This window comes from Varroa jacobsoni, unplaced genomic scaffold (genome assembly GCF_002532875.2).
Source record: "Varroa jacobsoni isolate VJ856 unplaced genomic scaffold, vjacob_1.0 scaffold_232, whole genome shotgun sequence".
NCBI lineage: Eukaryota > Metazoa > Arthropoda > Arachnida > Mesostigmata > Varroidae > Varroa > Varroa jacobsoni.
Genome location: NW_019213134.1, coordinates 127,948 through 149,528, shown reverse-complemented (window position 1 = coordinate 149,528; position 21,581 = coordinate 127,948). Strand labels below are relative to the sequence as shown.

Here is a 21,581-nt window from a genome sequence, read left to right as displayed (position 1 = left end):
CATTCCTTTTAGCTATTTTTGTTCTCGATAATTTTGAACAATTTTTCAACCATACGCGGTTACGTTTCCTTCGTCATTTGATCAATAAGCTAAAAACGATCTCTCCGAAATAATGGTAATATCCCCTACTAATATGCTGATCATCCTCAACTTGAGTCTATAGGTCGAAGTTTTAATAATTTCTACAAATGTACTCCACAAAACGACAGGCCAAGTTTAGTATTTGATAATCTACAAATATATCTGTATCTTAGATCGTCTCTAATGCTTTTAATATCACAGCACACTTTGTGTTTCAGTGTACATTGATCTGATCGCCGGTCGGATTTATTTGGCAAATTCATCAAAGCGCCGCGACCGTAGAGTGGATCATAAGCTTAGAATCAACCGTCGGATTCAATGGCTAACGGAGTTTTAGTGTTTTTCAAATTGTGTGAGCTTGTAATATTAGCTGACGTAAAACCCACGTTTCAGTTTCTCTTCGTAATGTATTCAAATTGGTCTTTTCCGTGCCGCAGGCACTATTAGTTATGGCGGGAGTATTAGTGCTGAAAACTTCGGTTATCGTAATGGAAGAAAGTAGCAAAGATAGATTCTGCTTAGTAAGTGCTCTTTAACTTTGCGTGGCACTTCAATAAACTATAGAACTTCATAGGCAGGTATAGCACTGGAACCTTTGAGTCTGCAAGTTTTAAAATAAAAGGAAGGATTCTATAATAATAACAAAATTTTGTGACTGATACTTATTGAGCAAATATTTGCTTTTTTTTATTACTATCCATTAGGTCGGAACACATTTATCCAGTTCCACAAGAAGGCTCAAATACTAATATAGATGAATTTTCATGAGCCTTAGCGATGGTTTCTTTTGCAACGTGATAATAGTTATCAATAAAATCTAATACAAAAAACAGATTATAAAAAAAATTATAGACGCCTTGTTTAATCTGTCTGGCTATTTTTATGCACAAATGGCGAAGCTTTCATATGGGTATCCATAGCAACTTAGTAAATTTAGTGCCAGAAATCATGGAAATTGCGCGTGTCTACGATCATCTCCACTATGTTCATAAAGACCCATTTATAATTTCAATAAATCGTTGAAACACGTTAGTGTATATAATGTTGATTCTCGTACTTTCAAAACCGCATCATGAAGACCTAAAGTAAATTTTATTTCGGATGTATGAACCATCTATGAACCTCCCAGATTGCTCGTCGATTTTCAAATAAGCACTTAAAAAACTTATTTGGGAGAATTTTTAAAGGTAAAGAAAAGCAATTCACTGAATCCTCCTATTTCGAACAATTGAATTTACAGTATAGCCTGCCGTATATTCAAGCAGAAAATTGAATTTTCAAAATATGCTCTTTGTGTGAATTCGCTCAACCGGTAGCTGTTCGGATACACATAAGAAAGGTTGATTTTGTTATTAATCGAGGTGGTGGACTATGCTATTCTCCTGCGGTATTTGGTTCGAACTGTTTTCTACCCCATTTTTCTCACTATCGAAAAAATTAAATTTTGAAAATTATTTGTGAGCGATTACTATGTAAGAACCTTTTGTATAGTCCTCTTCTCAATACGTGATGATCAAATACGTTGAAACATGTTAATGAGTTTGGACTAAGCTGAAATTTTTAGAATTTGCTTTTTACGAGTGGCTTATCATATGTGAACAAATATCTACCCTGAATTTCCCGGTCATTATCGGTTATTTCGTTAATAACAAATATCAACAGGTGGAACACCTGACCTCTTATAGTGTCTATTCCTCAAAGTAAACGTCTCACTTAAGCGAAACTAGCCTTTGAGAACATTAAACAAATCAACACCACGCTTTTGGTCCCATTATAGACTGCCTCTGGTAGAGTTCTGAACGCGCACCTAACAACCTTCGTGGCAGTGTTCAAAGCGGTTCCAGAACCGGATATAATGGAGTGCTCTGCACCGGAGGTCGGCTACGAAAAAAGTTTTGATACCCAACAGAACGCTTTTCATGACACAGGACTTGTGCTGGTGTTATCGTTCGACATGCATCAGATGAAGACACTTCAAGCATTTGTCGCGTGTCTATGCTGTTAGCCTTACCTTATAATAAAACCTGCTGTTTCCCTTAGATCGAAAGGTAAATGTTGAGGAATAATCCTGATTAAGATTGTCGTATGGAGCGTTTGAGGAAGGCATTACCTAAAACATCTAATTCTTTGTCTTAGACAGGGCTGTTGGCATGCTTCCGTAAATTGAAAGCTCATCGTAAGATTTTGCTGTAAGTCTATGATGAGATGCTACGTACTCCATGACCGCCTCTAGGCGTCTATAACTATACAAAACGATGCGATTTGATCAATAATTAGTTAACTTAAAGTGTATTGCTTGTCTCTTTAGCTTCACAAACTCGAGTAACTTTTTTTTTTTGAATTTTTTTATTACATTTAAACAACTAGTTTCTTCTACATTCTACTTGTAATCTTATCGCAATCATAGTGAACTGTTATATTAATTTAACATATTATTCTTGCTGTGTGAATATTTATAGAATGAATGTTACCAAGATACACATTCATTCTATAAATATGTAAAAAATATATATAAGTACTGTATATGTCAAAAGACCCTTGAGGTAACGTTTTGTATTATAGATGTTGACTCCTCCGTATAGCCATCATCTGTTTTCCCTAATTTATGACAAAAATATATTACACTATCGTTTTTGCATCTTATTAAATAACTGACCGTCGGAGGTTAGTTTGATTCAGAATGTACGTTTGCACTTAAGTTAGCATAACGTAGCGCCAGTTCGTGTTTGATATAACTACCTACTGATAGAAATTTATAAAATGAGAATGTCAAGTTACTCATAAATCGGATCTAGATATGACCAGATATTCCCATAATGTCACCATCAGGTTTGTGTTTTTTTTTTCGAGATAACTGCTATTCCCTTTGATCACGACTTTATCTCAAGGCTTTTTTCGCTATACTTAAATATACATTTTTACCTACTTATACATAAATACACAATGCGATATGAAACAATTTCGTTTCAATATGCTGCATGCAATAGATTCAGTTATACTTTACCAGGCTACTGAGAAGCTCTCTTTCGTAGGCTAGAATGAACTTTTGTCTTGTAGATACGTTCGTATCAATTTTCCCTGCGGTCTTTTTCAACAACGATTTCAACAATCTGGATTTTTGTTACGGATAATATAAGAGAATAATGTTCTATAATGATTTTGAGGTGAGCATATGGTGCCGACTTAACTAGCTTATGTTTCTTACGACCCATACGGCAACAAAAAAGGCCCCTGTTTTTAGAATATTTGAAGCTGTTTCAGAGGTGGCCTCGGTTGATACTGGTAATAAGAGATTTCTTATATCACCTAGCAAATATTTCTCAAAATCTAAGATGCTCCGACTAGGCCTTCTTTCAAGGCCTTGACTTTTATTTAATGTGTAAAGTAGAATTTGTCAAAAAAGAAAGGTAGGAAATTGATTAAATAAGCTCCATATTTTAATGCTTTGTATACTTCAGTAATCAATTTAAATCGAAACAAAAATGAAAAATAGTACATGAAATATGACAGTACTTAGCAGTGTGCTTGGTCGATGCTTTTTAGCTATCATTTAGCCCGAAGGCATACCTTCTTCTACGCTATATATATATATATATTATATGTGTACAAAAATACAACTGGATTCTCTGAACTACATTAAATAGGTGTTTAAAAATTTTGAAATTAATGCGCTTGGTTAGAAGCGCTGCTCGATAAAGGTACTGCAGCGCATGACGCCGACCAATACCTAAAACATATCCCACCACATCTCAAGCAGATACCCATACCTCCCGGGGGTCGAGAACAATTTCGTATACCCAAACCCATTAGTATTGTTCAAAATGCTTTGTGTATAATGTATTCTGTAAAAACTCGACCGTTCGTAAGCAATACAACGCTTACATATTTGAGGCTGATCACGTATATTAAGGTTATTTTGTCTATGCGAAGCGTGTCGGTAGCAGCCCACTGCGGAGTTTCATAAGCCTTGCCTTGTTCTTATTAATCACCAGTGCCCTCTCGTCCATGCGTAACGAAAGTCTTGCCAGAGCTTACTAGACATGAAGCCGAATATTTTCAAAGATGACATGATCGTCGGCACAAAACAGCGTTCTTAAGTGCCCCGCTGGGTTTCGAACGAACGGGTATATAATTCAGCAAAAGAACGAAAAGTAGTGAACCCAGTTTATAACCCTTTACTTTAAGCCAGCCGATTAGGTTCTCAAATATTTTCTCTAATTAATTGACTGTCAAGTTCGATAATAAAGTTTGTCGTAAGGCGGTATCTAATGCTCCGATTCAGCTTCGGTTACGTAAAATGCATCCAAAAGTCTGTTCGTCGTTATTATTTTGAAGTTCAGCTTTTGCGTCTGGAATTCATGTCCGAAATTTAATAGGGCTAAACTTGAAGATAAGATGAACTTAAACGCCGAGAGCACTGAGACGACTGCAGTGCTTGTTGATTCCAGCATAAGTATTGCTTCATAGTGGCTTTTTCTTATAAGTAAAAAAGAAGGCCTCTCTTGGGGCTTACGAAAAAGGAAAAGGGATTTGGACCAAAATCTCGAAAAGGAAGCTGAATTTACTAATAGACGCAGCAGCTTACGTGCACGGCATTGGCACCTTTCTAATAAGTATATGGGAGCTAAACCGCAAATTCAGGTTCTAGTTTTCGCATATGGAAGTTGTCTTATCTAAAGCGCATTACTATTTTTTTTTTATTTAATTTAGCTGGACAAGGAGTATCGAAATAAAGTAGTGACTTTGATAAATACAGTAAAGGTTAAAGGTTTCAAGTAAAAGGACAAAGGATCAATTCGGATGATAAATAATAGCAGCTGCTTGCATGATCCTTGACATATATATTGTGTGCTGCTTTAAGGTCATTAAGTAGAAAAGGGTCGTGTTTTAGGTCCTGTAATTTTCTCTATCTAACCAGATCTAGGTCAATCCATGGGATACTCAATAGAAGTGAATGAACCTATGGTGTGTATAACAACTGCTATATACTAATATAAAGGAAAGCTTAAAAGTCGAGGTAACACGGTAGTGCCAAATAAATACGCACAAAGTTCTAAATTGGAAAAAAAACTAGCTCTAAACGGCCTCGTAATGAGTAAACCGCCTAACAGTATTTTAAACAAACCATGATGTCGAATAATTTATGTTGGAATTGAGGGTATGTTTGAGATGAGAGTTTCAACGTAATAAAGAAGCCACCAAGACAAACATTGCAATGCCAAATATGTGAATAGTGCTAAATAATAAAAAAGCTTCGAAGGCCCATAATAGCCCCCAGCCAGGTTTTGAAAGATGGAAAAATTAGTTACGGAAACATAATACGACATTGTATTACGCGCGTTTCCAAAACAAAGTGCGGAAGGTAAAAATTTAATAAACTACATAACACAAAAAGCTACCGCTCTACTGTTTTGCCTTACGTTCTGGTATACAAAGGAAACGTTTCACCTGGCCCATTTTACATCAGTGAGCTGTGCTGAAGCCCTTCCAAATGAGTCTGATGTTTCATGAGGCCATTGGCGCGAGCTTAATATTGAGGAGGCGTATTTCCGTATTCAGGAAGACGAGCGACGGTTTTTTTTATAGCAGCGCTTGCTGCTAATGTTTTCAGAACGCTCTTTGTTACATGCTCGGTGTAACACGTTTCGAAAAAGGATAAACGTCGTCCTGGATAGCAAAAATGTTTTACGTACTCCAGAGGCGAAAATTGTAATCGTAGAGTGTTACTTGCTTCTAATGGTCCTGCTCCTCAGAGCTTCATGGCCTCGGTCTTGTTCCAGTTGCTTTGTGAGTCAGCATCCGTTACGTACTATTGAGAATGATTAATTTCCCATAAACGTCTAAGCAACCTCTCCTGTATATCGTAAGTTCATTGATGTATAGTAGAACATCTATTCTCGCAGATTTGCACTCTTCGATGTTGCTTAGGAGATTATTCAGGAGGACTAAGAAAAGTAGGGAACTGAGATTGTCGTCGAGGTTACTTCTGTCGCCTACTGGAAGGTTACAGTTCCACTATGTTACCTTATATTGTAGTGGGATTCTTTTGCAGAATTGAAGCGGTGAGCTGAGTTTAGTGCTTGTATAGAGCTTCTGCTTCTGCACGACATTCAGTCCCTCGACGCTTTTGCGTCAAATACTGTTTTGAAATCGACGAATGCAGGATATGTGAACTGTTCGATGCCCCTTGGGCTTAGGACGGATCTTATCTTGGCGAGCAGTCATTGTCGAGTTTTCTGTACGGAAGCCATGTTGATCATCCGGGATCACGCTTCTAGGGAAACGGAGAGACACGTGAAGAGTGTAAGTGAAGGTAGCGGATAGCAACAGCTCTTTTTGCGATTTCCCTCCATAGGCTAGATTCTCGAAGATAGCCCTTGCTTTTCGGAATAACGGTAAGGAGTGCCTTCTGCCAATCGCCCGGTATTCTCCCGTCATGTAGACAGGCGTTATAAAGAGCAGTATATCACGGAGCTAATACTACTGCCTCTTTGAGGTGTTTCGGCTTAATCTGATCTGTACCAATTGCCTTGTTTGGCTTGGGTCGCTAGAGCGCTGCTATCACCTCATCGGCCGTGGCGCTCGTCTGGCTCGTCCGCTCCTCCCATATCATACAGTGACTCTCCCGACACGGCGTTGCTGGAAGCGCAGAGCTGCCACAAATGAGCAATAGGGATATCTGATTTCATGAAAAATGGCGGAGTCCCAGCCCCCTCGCAACCATTTATAGGAACGTTGCCTCGAGCTAAAAAGTAGCTGCCTGCGTATTTAGGTGTTTCCTAAATTCCTTTATTTAGTTCGGTATACTTGTTTGTACCATTTTTATAAAATAATAAAAAGGGGACGCAACCCCGAGGATATTACGGCAGGTTTACCGTACCAGCGGGCACCCATTTGGGCTTGGAAAGCGCTCTTACGTATTTCGTTGAATCATGAGCTGTTACGACGGGGTTTGACCTCACCAGCTGTGTATCTTGAAGTATCTCAAAGAGCGGCCTTGTACTCGCCGACGTCAGGCCAACCCGGAATAAAGAAAAGTGTACCGAGACGCTTTCGGAGTCTTTCTAAGTTTGGCAACCTTGACAAAGCTGTCCCCTTTGAGACTGTTGTGTCTACTCTAGACAGGGAGACGTGCATGGCCACTGGTGGGTGATTCCTAAACAAAGTCCCAACATGTAAAGGGTTCTCTGGTCTAAAATATGCGCATCCGTAGTAAAGAGTTCTACACCGCCAGTGAATGTCAGTTCTTCTTTGTGGATTACCATCCAGCACTCAGAGTTTGCGAAGGTATCACTCAGCAGCCGTGTTCAAATCTCTCTTTGCTTATCTGCTGTTGAATAGAAGTAGCCTGTCGCGACCCGTTGAGCAAAACATTGAAACCTTACATCAACCTCTTTACACACACTGTTAACCGTTAGGCAAGGTTTGCTCGGACATGTCCTGTTATTATGTCAAGTCTTTGGCTCTTTGCTTTCACATAACACTCTAGTTAATTATACATAGATTTCAAAAAAGGTGAATATTTCATACAGATTTCACACAGAAGATTTAAAACAATGGCACAACCTTTTTAACTATTCTCAGATTAACTTTCCTGTTTCCTTTCATAACCTCTTACTTTGGCTTCTTTTACAATCGTGATGGTCGTTGTATCGTTGCGAAACATAAACGTGCTTAGATGGTGAGAATAATATAATAGTTTCCTCTGTATAAATGAGACCTGTTTAGCTAATTGTTATAATAAGAGCTGTAAAAATTTAAACAAATGGGTACGACGTTGCTCACTGGGCAGCCTCATGGTAGACAAGCAGTAGAGTTTCTTACAAAAACAGTATCTGGTCTAAAAGAAACAGCTTCTTACATTAAAATGAATATTTACTTTAGAAACGATTTACAAAGATAGCTTCTTCCAACGTTTAGACTCTGCGGTGCATTTCGAGGCAAATGAATTGTGTTTAGGTATATACGATCCGGTTACTCAGGGATAAGCTAAGGTTGCAAATATGTTACATAATAAAACATGTTACATATGTCGAATTTTAAGTAACAAGGATTAGTCCCATTTCCTAGAATAACATACTTCACCCAGCCGAGTGATACTTCCCTAAAATATCAATGAACGAATAGATGTGTCTTAAAACTTCTGGGTTGAGGTGTTTACCCTGTAGATGTAGGTGGAACAAGGTTACAGATAAACTAGTTATTTGCTAAGGCAAGGGCCTTTCGTTACCCCTGTCAACATAAGCATATACCTGTAATCTATCTTGACTTATGTTCAACGTGTTAGTGTAAATTCATATCGTATTAGACCCGTTCGTGAGTTGTTATAAATGAAAATGGAAAGATCAATACGAAAATGAGATAAAAAGATTGACAACTGTTAGATTACTCATGCATAAAGTGTATAAAATCCTTGGTTTAAGCTTGATCATATAGAGAATCTGGGCAGTTCAAGCGATTCCGAACCATTAAAGATTTAAATAACAATGGAAAGCTGCAGGCGACTCGGTTTGAATAAAAACGTATTTTATTTTAGGCCGAATTTGAGCAGAACCAGACAACTAGACGTGGAAGAAGATTTTCACGACGTGTAGAGGACCTTTGTCAGAGGAAGAAAAATGAGACACGGCGGGCACATATACTATCTTGAACCTGGAATAAAACTCCGTGCACTTAATTGGTTGAAACACGGTCGAAGGCCTTACGGAAATAGCACCATATGCACAACCTGGTTAAGTACGTGACGAACCAAAAAGCATTAACGATGGCACTTATTTTGGTCAACCGGTGGGCCATAGAAAAAAAACGGGGTCTACCTGCGAAATTCATCCTGAAATTGCTCGTTATTTAGGAAAATTTCAGAGTTGAGCCACTGTGACCTTGTGTTTGCCGAAGAAGGCCTAACAGTGTTTCTAGTCATGGCCTTATATTTACGGCATGTAAACGAAGGCCTGCTTTCTTGCAGGGCGTTTCAAAACAGAACTGCAAGGACGAAGTAGTGCAGGAAAAAAATCAAGATGCTCTTGACTGTTTTTCGACTGTAAGTGAATTGTTTACAATAAAATCACGCGAAATTACGTTTTAAGGAAATCGTGTGAGTCTGTTCGCCTTAAGACACCAGAAGCCTAGAAGAACAATTTTTGAACTCCTCACCAAAACCTTTGTGAAGATTTTTTGAAGCATATTCTGATGCCTGCCTTGCCTAAACCCCTTTTTTCACCCCATCTACCTCCCAAGTTCCTTCTTCTACTTCAAAGATTTCTAAAATGCCATTTACTAAAAAATTGAATGTCTATAAAATCTAAATACAGTGTATCATTATGACTTGCAAACCTTGCGCGGTATACGTGTATTCCACCGGAGAGAACGAAACTATTTTGTAAAGGACAAAAGACCGGAATAAAAACTGACACTTCGGAAAATAATTGTCGACATCTTTTAAATGTACTTCGTGTGTGCTACAATTCAAGGAAACGGCTTAATACTTTAAAACCGTACGCATACCTGCTGGCTTGACCAATTTTCCTTTGTCGGAATACATGTATTTAATACATGTAGCAATCAACATAATACATGATTACATGTGTTATGTTCATTGCTAATTATTGCTATAAATGTAATTCATTTAGTAGTAAGTTAAGGTTATCTTATGAGGTAGTATATGAGTTAGGAAAATGGAGGAAACCGGCGTATAATTATACATGCGATGTCTATGAAGTTCATAAATCTTTGAAACGATAATTTTTCGCTTTTTTTTTTTACAATTTGCGCTATAATATAAGGCTTTTTGGTTTATTTTCATAGTACAATTCGTATTTGACACATTTACTTATCCCTTATTATTGTAAGTGGAATGTCAATACTGAGTAGAACATACTTTTGACCCCATTATATTCATCATGGTACAGACACAACAAGGTACTTGACGAGGGCAACTATTCCTTTGGCTGAAAAAATGTTTCTTCAAAACTATCAAATTGATTTCTTCAAAAATAATCCGTAAGTAGCGAATAAATGCAAAGATCTTATTTGAAATGTAGGTTGGGCTTGAAGCTCGGAGCAAGTATTGCTTTCTCTGCGAATCGACTGTTTAAATGTTTTCCCATTCAATAGCATTGTTTTGGTAATGGGACTCATAGCCGTTCATAATGAGTGTTTCAATGGTTCTATACGTTTTTGGATATGTTTATTAACAAACTAAGTGAAAATCTACAGCCTAAAGGTCACCACCCACACAACAGATCCTAGATTCAGCACATTTTATGTATTATATTGTTATATTATTTTTACCTACATTAATTTAATTTTCCCGCATCTTGATATAGATTTATCTGCGGCATTCCATCACATCGACTTTTAAGCCCAGCTTACAGTTCGAATAAGGTTTTTGCATTGATTTATTGCTTACGGATTGTTTTTAAGGAAATCAATTTGATAATTTTTAGGAGCATATAATTAGGTGCACATTTCGGCCTTATTTTTTTGTCATGCTAAGGCTTAGGAACTGTTCCAGCCTTCGCAGTTGCCGGCAGATGACACTGGAGAGGCTCGCAAAAAGTGGGGTTTATCATATTTGTTGTCCTATCCAGAGCTTGTCACACTTGACAGACTTTCTTTGACTGGCTGCCGCATTGCTTTGATTAATGTACAGTCTCCAAGTGTTTCCCAAAGACACCGTATGACATTTATAGAAATAGACAAGTTTGGCAATGCTGCCATATAGAAAGCTAAACGGAGACGCGTTTCTTTTACCGGGAGTGGGCGCTATTTTGATTTGAATAGGCATTGTTTTTTTCCGTTATGCACAGACACTCTTCGGTGCGAGCCTAAGTACGCTTTGCATAAAAGTAAATTTAGTGACTGGAAAGTAACGGCAACAATGTGATAGATGCAAGATAGGACTATAATATCTTTATACACCGTTGAGCGCAGGGTGAATATTCATAGCCCGGTACAATTGCATTGCATCAAAATGAACGGAGCGTCTTTTGATTAAATTTTTTTAGAAAGCATAACATATCGTTAGCTCCCACGAGATACAATATCTTATAGCATACACCGAATACAGGAGAATCAGCACTCACTCTAGTAACTGCAAGAACTTTAACGTAGAACAACGTACTACAATCCTACTGTCCAAGAAACAAGCTGCGTACTATTATAAACTTCATTAGACAGTCTACGCCTGCAAGAAACCTTAACATCTAAAAGCAAACCTATATTTATGATTCATATTATTTTAGCGTTTAAGGTGTTATCCTAATGTGTCTTCCCATATAAGATTGTTCGCTGTCGACTTGTCTTTGTTCAGATACGGGGAAGTATGTATCTGGGTAACAATGGGAACTCGTTCCTCTATTATAGGAAACGACATCTGAACTTCACTTCAGTGGACGATAACTGGCATAGTTGTATTTAGTATATTTCTTTGTAGAAGATATTACTATTGTATTTCTCGCTATTTGACTCTCAAATTTCACTTATTCCAAACTAAATATACAGTGTCTTTTAGATATCGGTACTTCTAGTTACTGTTTCTTGCCATGACACCCAGAAACTGTATGGCTCATTCTAATATGTGGCGAACGATGGCTTCAGGAGGTAAGGAAGGAGAAAGAAATTTTCATCAGCACCTTTTCTTCTTTTTGTCCTGCTGCCGCCACCACCACCACCATTGTTATTCTCCGTTTGTCGCTTCTTATTTTGTGCGACCTTTATCCACTTTTTTCACGTTCGCTCGAGCCAAAAAAGTTTTTTAAGTACCGGACACGGCGGGGTATGCGAAACGCCAGGCCGAACGTGTCCGGCTCAGTATGTTCAGAGTTAAGGTTCGTGTTCAGCAAGTCGTCATCACGTTTTGCGGCCCCGTTTCACGGTCGTCGGTTGAAGGGAGCCTGTTTCAATTCAAAGGGCGTATGAGTGAGAAGCATACAGAACGAAGTCTAGATAAAGGAAGATATATGTTGTAGCATCTGTACACATTCGCCTGTTGGCATTGCGGATGAATGGACTGAACGTTGATGGAGTCAAGAACCTAAGGGTAGATCTTACAGCGTTATTAAGTAAATAGCCGTCTATTGCTATTGAAAGACCGCGCGTGTGTAGCGATAACAGACGTGTCGTTTCGGGGCTCGTTAGTGACCGTTACGAAAAATCGTTGTTGCCTTTGTGCTTGTTCCGAGATATCTACACCTATCTATACCTAATATCTCATGCTTTCGCCATCTTGTCCTTGCTCTATGCATTCTGGTGAAGACCACTCTTTTAAGATTCATGCTCCTCTTCTTCCTCTTCTTCTTTCGGTTGTAACATCTTAACAGGTTGGCTTCTTAGGCTACCTAAGGAGAGAACCAGGGCAGAGGATATCAACAAAACAGGAAGGCTCGTCATAGGCAATTGTGCCTTTATTTTCTATAGGACTGCTGTTCCATATAGTAACGTTTTAGACATTGTCGAGCAGTCACCCCGTATTTCTTATATTTGTTTCTTCCGATTGGAAGAAGGTCACTTTAGGTAGAGGATTTAATTGTTGGCTTCATGGAGGGTAGATGCTCAAATCGTAAAATAACACCGTCGATATCAAGCGCCACAATAACAATATCGTATGGCAAACAGATTTTAGGATGTAGAATATAATAGTAAAAATATCAGGCCAATCCCATATGTAGCTTTTAAGAAAATCGAAATTTCATACTTTTTTTAAGTCAGACTCTTTCTTGGGATAAAAAAAGGATAGCGTTTATCGCGAATGTATAACCTTCTTTGCTGTTCACAACAGACAGTGTAAATTTATAATTTCTTTGCATTAGATTTAATGCAAAAAGGTATAGTGGTATGGCCTTGTGTTTTTTGTGACCTTTCAATTCTTTATCGGTAAAATTAATTGTGCACCTTCCTATCAATAGCCTATCTAATAAAGGTAGCTATTAATCGAATTATGTCCTGGCGCAAAGCTGCTTTTTTATAATCACCTTAGCGCAGCTTACATGAGATATAATAGTAGGTATAATATTTTTAGAGTGACCTTAGCTTACTTGGAGCTTCAATTTTCAGCGCCAAAGGCTCTTCAACGACGGTCCCCTGAGCGGGAGCAATTTTAAAAGGACGCCAACAAAAAACAGTTGAATGTATTTTTTTATATCTCTTGTTATTAAAATCTTTTTACAATTACTACTTAAGTTGAATGCAACATCCATAAAGTTGGCTCTCTTGGCTTTTTCATAGCAGTCACCTGCTTCCTTCAGGTTTTGAGCACTTCCTCGCATATATCTGGTCCTCTCTCTAAAAAGCGGGTACGGATATTTTTTTTTATGTGTGCCCACCGTCCGTGGGTTTTCGTAGTACGCCGTGCTTTTCAAGTACCCTCTTAAAAAATTGAGCGGGGTTATGTCACATTATTTGGGGAGCTCTCCAACATCATTCCACCTAAAAATCAACCGTTTACTGAGTGACCTCCTAATAACGCGATTACTTTATTAACCACTTAGAGGGATGAACCATACAGCTATAACTATGGGAAGGGCGTTTCAGCGATTCGAGCTACCCAAGACAATCCCCTGGTCAGCATATTCAGCGAATTCAAGCCTACAGTTTCGTCGAAAAAAAAAAAACCCTAATAATGTTTCCGGTCCGCATGCCGTACCAGAAAGCGGTTGCTCTGGATCTAAACCCTTTTCATGTATATCGCAATAATTTCCGGTCCATGGTAGTATACAAAAAATGAACAACCTTAACTGAAAATATCCGTGCCGCCGTTACAAAAGTAGGTTTATATAAGCAAAAAAGTGGCCAAACACTAGGCCAAGCGAATAGTTGAAATGAAAGAAGTTCAGGGAACTAACTTACTAATGATATGTTTGTAATAACGTTAATAATAATATTGCTGACATAAAATAATAATAATAATAATGTTTGGTAAAGAAGGATCAATGTAAATATATTTTTGTTTTTGTTGGCAATTGTTGTTGAAATTGCTCTCAACCTAATAGACTTGCCTGTATAACTTATTGCAAGCCTAAATTATATGCTATATATTATTATATTTGTAAAGTTGTGCAGCCGTATGAAAAGTTAATAGAATTTTGAGAGAAAAAGGGTCTCAGAGGAATTAGGAATTGAGATTATTTTTGCGTAATTTCCCATCCTTGTTGATATGCTTCTGTTACTTTTCCTGATGATATCACTTGGACATTTGCGGTTGACCAAATGATTTTGTTGCAGTAATCGCCCTCTGTCTCTTGCAAAGAGATCCTCTACCTCTTTTATTTTTAACGGTGCAACAAATCCTCTCCGGAACCTTTACAATATAAAATTCTAAACCTTCAAGAGAACGTTTTTCGCTTTAGCAGCACAATTGACTTTTTTTAGTGAAAAGTTAACATTAAAATGATTAATGTTATTTTTAGAAACGTAATAGGCTTGATATCTATCTGTAATAAATTCTATCTAAAATAAAAAGTTAATTCAACATCGAGATCGCGAACCATTTTGTCACTCTGAACAATCTAAAATATTAACGCTGTTATTTCTAGGGTATAGAATAAAATTTTAAAATTATTGTAATAAAGTTATTATTTTTTAATCATTCCAGTTATAATGACTCTTACTTAATCGTTTTTCGTTAAATCGTTAAATTTATTGAAAAAGAGGAAAAACGGTAAAGTCTAAGGAATACTAATAAGTGATATTTTAGGTATTATTATATAAACTCACCATATATTTACTGTGAAAATGGATACTAATACCCGGGTATAATTCTTACAAATACTTCTGGGATTAAATTTTTATGCCCTTTTGTTCAAACATCAATACCAGAAATACTAGTGACCGTATGACGACGCTATTAGTAAAACTGTAGGTAATGGTTAGGACTAAATTTTCACTTCAGCTTGTATTTATTATTTACTTGTATCTCTACGGAAATTGTATATTGCTATCTGATAAACACGGTAACACGAAATAATCGGTACAATAACTTGCAGTAACAAATGAACCTAGTCTAGTCAAGGGCTCTAATTTAACTAATTATTTTTATAGACCTTCAGCGAACCATGATAGGGCCATAATGCTGCAGGTGCACACCTCGACAACTTCAGTCCTGAAATTCGTCGAAAAAAATTAGTAAATCTTAGTAATTTTCAAAATATTTCTGCATTCAAATTGGCAATTGTAGTAGTTGTTCATCAATAACAAAATCGTAAAAAACCGAATTCTAGCCTAGAGCATTATTTGTACCTATATTCAAGACAGAAAAAGGTACCGTTAATTAATTACTTCCATTTATGCAGTCCGGCTACGATTTTGCAAGATGTCTTCAAATAATTACGGCAAAGTCGACTGTATTTATGGTGAGAATATCTTATGTATGAAACGAATTTTCCTCCAAGTTAGTTCTCTTAATAATTGTGAAAAATCAAGTCTCTGACCAAAACTTACGAGGTTAGTATCTTGGGAACCAAGTATTTTTTAGCTTTCCTAGATACTATTGAACATAATAATTATCCACAGAAATATTTAGCCAGCTTGGAGTCCGTAAGTTTTTTTCTATATAAGTCTTACTGCATTCAGATCTACCACACAAATGAAAAAAGCAAGACATAACAAAATGCATAATTTGAAATGTTTGGCCTGTATGAACCCGTTACAATTAACTTCATATCCGTAAAAGTTTTTACATTCGGCCAGTTTAAAAAAGTGCTAAAAGGCTCAGCGAGAAGTCCGCAAGCGCTTCGGTCATAACGTCCAAAACAGCTGTAAGGCATTGTATCAGACAACTGATCTCAATAGGAATATTGTCTCTACTCGCCGTATCACACGTAGACGTAAAATTCGCAAGTATACACGTTATCATTATACCATCACACGGATCTCTTCTTCTTGAACTAATTCTAGTGTGAAGTCGACGATTGTCGAGAGCAAAAAGGGCAGACTCCCAAATAAAGGCTATTCTGTCCTATATTATTGTGGCAGCTAGTGCCATCGTACGTTTCTATTAAAGATCAAAAGTATAATTACTCAATTATTAAGAACTGGACAACAGAAATGATCTTGTCACGTTTCCTTCTTAGCGTTAAACTTTTACCCAATCGTTTTTTTATTGCCAGATGTGTTTCGTTTTTTATTTATAATAGGCAGCGACGTCAGATGACCGATCATCATAATGGGGTCTTACTGGAACATTTACTTATCTACCCTCTAATTTGCCGTAAGAATTATAACCAGTTCACTTATGTGGTAAATCCAATATCATTGCGCTATTCTTGGACGCGTTGCTCGATTTCGGCAGTAACCATGTAGAACCATGTAAAGTGTTTAATTTGTACTATACATCCAAAACAATGCTAGTTCACACAGACCGCTGGCATAACTCAATCCCTTTTTTTTTCGTAGAGTCTTTAATCACAGTTCAGGATCGATTTCACTAATTATGTTATAAATACAGTAATTCAGCATCGTAAATTATCTTCAGTGTTGTTTTATAGATTCTGCCTCTTGTATAGTTTCACAGGGAAAAAGGTGAAGGGAGCCAAGTTGAACGGCCATTTGAACCGTCGCACGTTCGAGTCAATTAATCTAGAACCACGATTTCAATGAAATCGATCGTTTTGCTTGCTACGGGAAATATTGTCCCATCTTATTGAAACACAAGGTTGTTTGCACTGAATGTTCTCATTTCAAGCCACAGTTTTCTAACTTGTAACGCAAGTTTGTAACTTGTCACCGTAGAGCTGACCATACTATTATTGTTGTTTCTTCTTTGGAGAAAAGGGCCTAATAATACTTTTGCTCCACAAGACACACAATGAGTAAAGTGATTAGTCGACATTTTCCCTTGGATTCTCTCAGTTCGAACTGCGAAAGTTTCGTTTACCCACATAGTCATCTAGTCGAGAATGAATTTTATTCGAAGTAATGATATGGCCAAAAGATCACGAAGTAAATCAAGTTGACATTGTTTTCCATGTACAGTAATAGCGAATGGTGCAAAATTTCCTTTAATTACTTCATCTGTGTCCATCAGTTTAATTAAATACACTTTTATGTTTGAAGTTACAGCGCCGTGACATGCAGTTGTCAATCGCCTTATACAGAACACATGGTCGATCTAGTTCCTTAAACAACCTCGTTTCTACCCATTTTTCGGCTCCTTCCAGTATTTTTTATATAGTTTTATTTATCTATACTTGTGAGGAAAAGCGTGGTGTAGTTTTGAGGTATACTTTTGGTACAGGAAAATTACCGTAAAGACACCTCAGGGAGTGTCACGGCAGAAAAAAATCGTGCTTTTCGGCACTGTTCCATTATCGAATGAGACTATCTCTAGTTATTGATTGCATTAATTTCATCGTATTCATACAACTCGTGTAAATACATTTTCAATATGTTTCATTAATTTAAAGCCTATTGAACCAAATGTACCAACTAGAAGCAACATCCAAGGGACAATCCGAGACAACCCATAAGAATATCCGGCCTATAATGGACCTAACTGGATGTAGGATTAATCGGCTTACGAACGACCACTCTTGATCGATGGGTTTTTAACTCTGTCATTTGCAGCTAACTTTAGAACTTGAAGCGGTACAATTTTTTAAACTACACTTAGAGGCTCATAGGTGTACCCCAATCTAAATCCGCATTTTTTTTTCTAACTCTTATAGTTGAATTTAACTACTTTGTATTTACTGGAAAAATCCTACGATACGACAAGACACAATTAAAAAGATAGGTTTCTATCCTCAGCCTATTTTGTTTAAATGAAAAAGACGCTTTCTTAATAAACAGAGGCCTAATTTTACCCTTAACGCATCCGTCTATGCATGTAGAAAATAATATCTAACATGAAAAATGTGTTTGTTTGTTGCAGTTGGAAACGGAATTGGTGGGGGGGGTACGGGCGTAGCTGCGGCGGCGGCTGCTCCTATCGTCGCGGTCGGTTCATTGGCGCGCATCTGCGAGTGCGGCCCGGCGCAGTTTGCATGCAGCGAGGTAGCAGCTGGCAGCGGCAACTGTACTTGTATTCCCAGCAGGTGGCACTGTGATGGGGATGACGATTGCGGGAATGGACGAGACGAGTTAGGATGCGGTAAGAGACCTTTATTGCTATTGGTTGATAGATAATAAGAAGTCCGACGGAAAATAGATTGACTTCTTTGCCAACATCAGATGACTATGGCAAACTCGTAACTGATACGTAGACGACGTCTAAATAGAGTCGTTAATTAACAAACCAAATAATAGATAGCAGACGGACATTAGGAGCGATGTTGCCAGAAGATAGCCACGAGCGAGCTCCACGAAGCGCGTAAGACCTGTGACTAGGATAACGCTGAACCGATTTAAGGACTTATTAAAACGGCCAATATTTAAGTTCCTTGAGGAACATTTTAAACTTATACGGTAGCTCAACGGGTTATTTTTTGAAGAACACCTTAAATTTTAGGTTCTCACCTTTATATGCTCCAATAGACATTTCTCCAAGATGAATGCGTTGAGTGCTTTGTATCCTTCACGTTTGGTAGTACTTTGTCGGGCGCGGAACCTGTCTTACAGTACCGTTTTAAGGGTCAAAGTTTGAACTATCTGTGTTTTTATATTTTCAGTAATAGAATCAGACCAGTGTTCTGCTGTATCCGAGAGTCGCTTACGTTTAAGCTCGAAAAGCTATATTTCCTAGTACCTAGGTTGCCTATATCCTAATTCCTGGGCTAGCAGCGAAAGTTTTGTCTCGGTTTCATCTATTAAATATTACCGGCCAAATCCTCCTGTTTTCAACACCGGAGGCCGATCGCTAATACTTCGATCTCAGTTCCGTCCATGCTGAATCGACTCGTCGCCAGTAGTTCTCGACGTTGCCCCTGCTAGTCCAAGTGCGCACGCAACACAGATACGGAAGACATAAGCGCAATTTATTCTGGTATCAGCACCTTTATATAACGATAATAAAGGATCGCGTCAAGGTTAGAGTACTCTTAGTTAGAGAACGCCATAACGATGTTAGCTTAGACACTGTTTCAAAATGGCATGTTGCTAAGCAAGTAAAATATTTAAGGACGGGTCATGCGTTTAGTTTCGGCTGGGTTTAGGCATGCTTATTGATCATCTTCAATATAAATTATTAAAACGTGCAAGTTACTGGAAAAAGTCGGCCTACTTTATGCAAATATCTATTACAAACTTGATGATACATTGGAAGAGGACGTTATCAGGGAACTTTTTGCATTATATACAATGCAAGCTTCTCTGCACTATCGGCAGTAGCACCTGATCATTATTATTCTTTTATAACCTAGCTAGGATATTAGGTTCAAACCTTTATATGCAACCCCCATATTTCAAGTTAAACAATTGTTAGCGTTTACACAAAAAGATCCAGATATATGTTTCGCGTTTGTATTAAATGTTTTTTGCTTGTTGTCCAAATGTTTATTGCTCGACATAATGAGCGTTCAACTTCCACTCACGATGCAAGCTACCACTAATATGACGTTAATAAAGACAAAATTTCAACAAATTGTCTAACACCAGATTAGAAACACTGAACCTTATTAGAACACCTGGCTTTTATTGGAAGGGCACATAACGCCACATTGTGAAGGAAGTTGATAAATAAATTGAGACAATTTCACTCTTTAAATGCACCACTAACCATATCCAGATGGCGATAATTACCGTGCCTTAAGCATAAGCCAACTAAAGATTCTTTAGATTGTCTTAAATAATAGACTTATAAACTAAGACAATAAACTTAAATTAAAGTTATGATATACATCAAACTCAGATAATATTAGTCTTTCCTATGTGTGTTTCACTTCTCTGTATGGTTATGTATTAACCTATATTTATTTTATACTCTAAATCATACGGCCTGATAATAGCTGGCCCCTTATAAGACAGACTGAGACCTAGAGAGGCAGCATTATGGAGGATGACTATCCGCAAAATAAAGAAATCATTAAGAAGAAGAATTATTTGTTTGTCAATTATGCCCTTTTAAAGTTGCTCTTTGTAGATCCGAAAGACGAACTATACTGAGGTACATACACTACGGGCCATTACAACCACCAACGTTGCGAACGTCTTAAAGCCATGCGGATCAAAACCATAGGAGTTCGAGTTAGTTCGGCAGTTTTTATTTGTGGAAAATAGCAAGTAAAAAATGACCAAAAGCTTATTCCTTGACCAATGGAATATATATTTTTAGAATTATGCTGCTTTTTATTGATCATTTTAATTTCTTCGAAACAACTAAAATCCTCTCGATGACATCTTTGTTAAACGAAAGCTAGCTCTTCACAAATTAAAGTATCTGTCATATTACCTGGCTACAGTTGATAGTTGCCTTACCGGAATACCGAAAGCTGGACAAGCTACCCGGGCCTAAAATTATTCAATGATGAACGTTTACTAAAATACAAATTCTGTGACTTTCACAAGCTTTATATGAATAGAAGAAGAATATAGAGCAAGAATATAGATTATTTGTTGGCCTGTATCGACTGTTGCCTTTTTCGTTTATTCACTCGAGAAAGAGCCTTAATGACAGGTTCCATTTTTGTAAAGTGACTAAGCTTTTTTTAGTGTTAATGTTTATGCGGGCCCTGCAGTAAATTGGCCAGTTAACGTTAGTAATCGCAAGTGTGCTTGTCGGTTTAGCCGTACGAGTGAATTATGCAGCTTAAAGCAGGAACAAAACCACATGGCCAGTACATTACGCTCGTCATCAGCACGGCAATAGTCGTAGTAATCAATGACAATCTGTTCACTAAGGCACAACATGGTTGTAGAGCTGTTAATTGTCTTGCTATTATTGTAAAAAAAAAAAGAAGCGTAGAGCAGAAAAAGAACAACAATAGAAAGAGGAGTAGGGAAGGCTGGTAAGACTTTTCCGCTTGGCTTTTGATCCGTGTACACAGGGTTCTAGTGTAATGCGAACTCATTTAGCTTTCTTCCAGCCTGCGATAGTCCTGCGCCGCCCAAAAGCCATGTCGTGGCCTTTGATTTGCTTCCACGTGTGTTTGTCTCTACGCCGTTTCCTGGGTTTCCATTCCTGCTTCGATATAGCGGTGTGCCGTATGTAAATAATCCAACTCATTCATCACGATGTACGATGAGACCACAAGGAAAAAGGCGAGCGCTGGAACTAAGGCCTATTGAATATTTATTGGTTACGCCGACTGGACCTTCTCGTGTCTTTTCCTTTTATCTTTGCTCACTTAGCCTTGTTCTACCAAGAACCTGTATATAAGCGATGACAGGGTTGTGGCCGCGTTTTAAAATCCGTTCTCTGTATTTCATTGGTCTGCTATTATCTTTGTTGTTGATATTACCCATTTCATCAAGATTGTAGCAACCTACTGTGTCCGACTAGATGTGTAAGGGGTACGGTAGGTGTACGTACTTGATTAAAAGGTACAAAAAAGGATACCTTTTAGTAAACTCCCGTATATCTTAAGGTATGCATGTTTGGTTGAATTATTGAAAAGAACCGATCTTCAAAA

General features: G+C 37.7%; 1 protein-coding gene across 1 annotated transcript in view; it reads left to right on the top strand.

The window, feature by feature from the left end:
- Nucleotides 1–21,581, top strand: part of Lrp4 (LDL receptor related protein 4) — a 152,757-nt gene that overhangs the window by 3,254 nt on the left and 127,922 nt on the right. Inside the window, exon 2 of the mRNA XM_086973652.1 lies at nt 17,948–18,166. Coding sequence (XP_086829778.1) covers nt 17,948–18,166 — 219 coding nt within the window. The remainder of the gene's footprint in view (nt 1–17,947; nt 18,167–21,581) is intronic.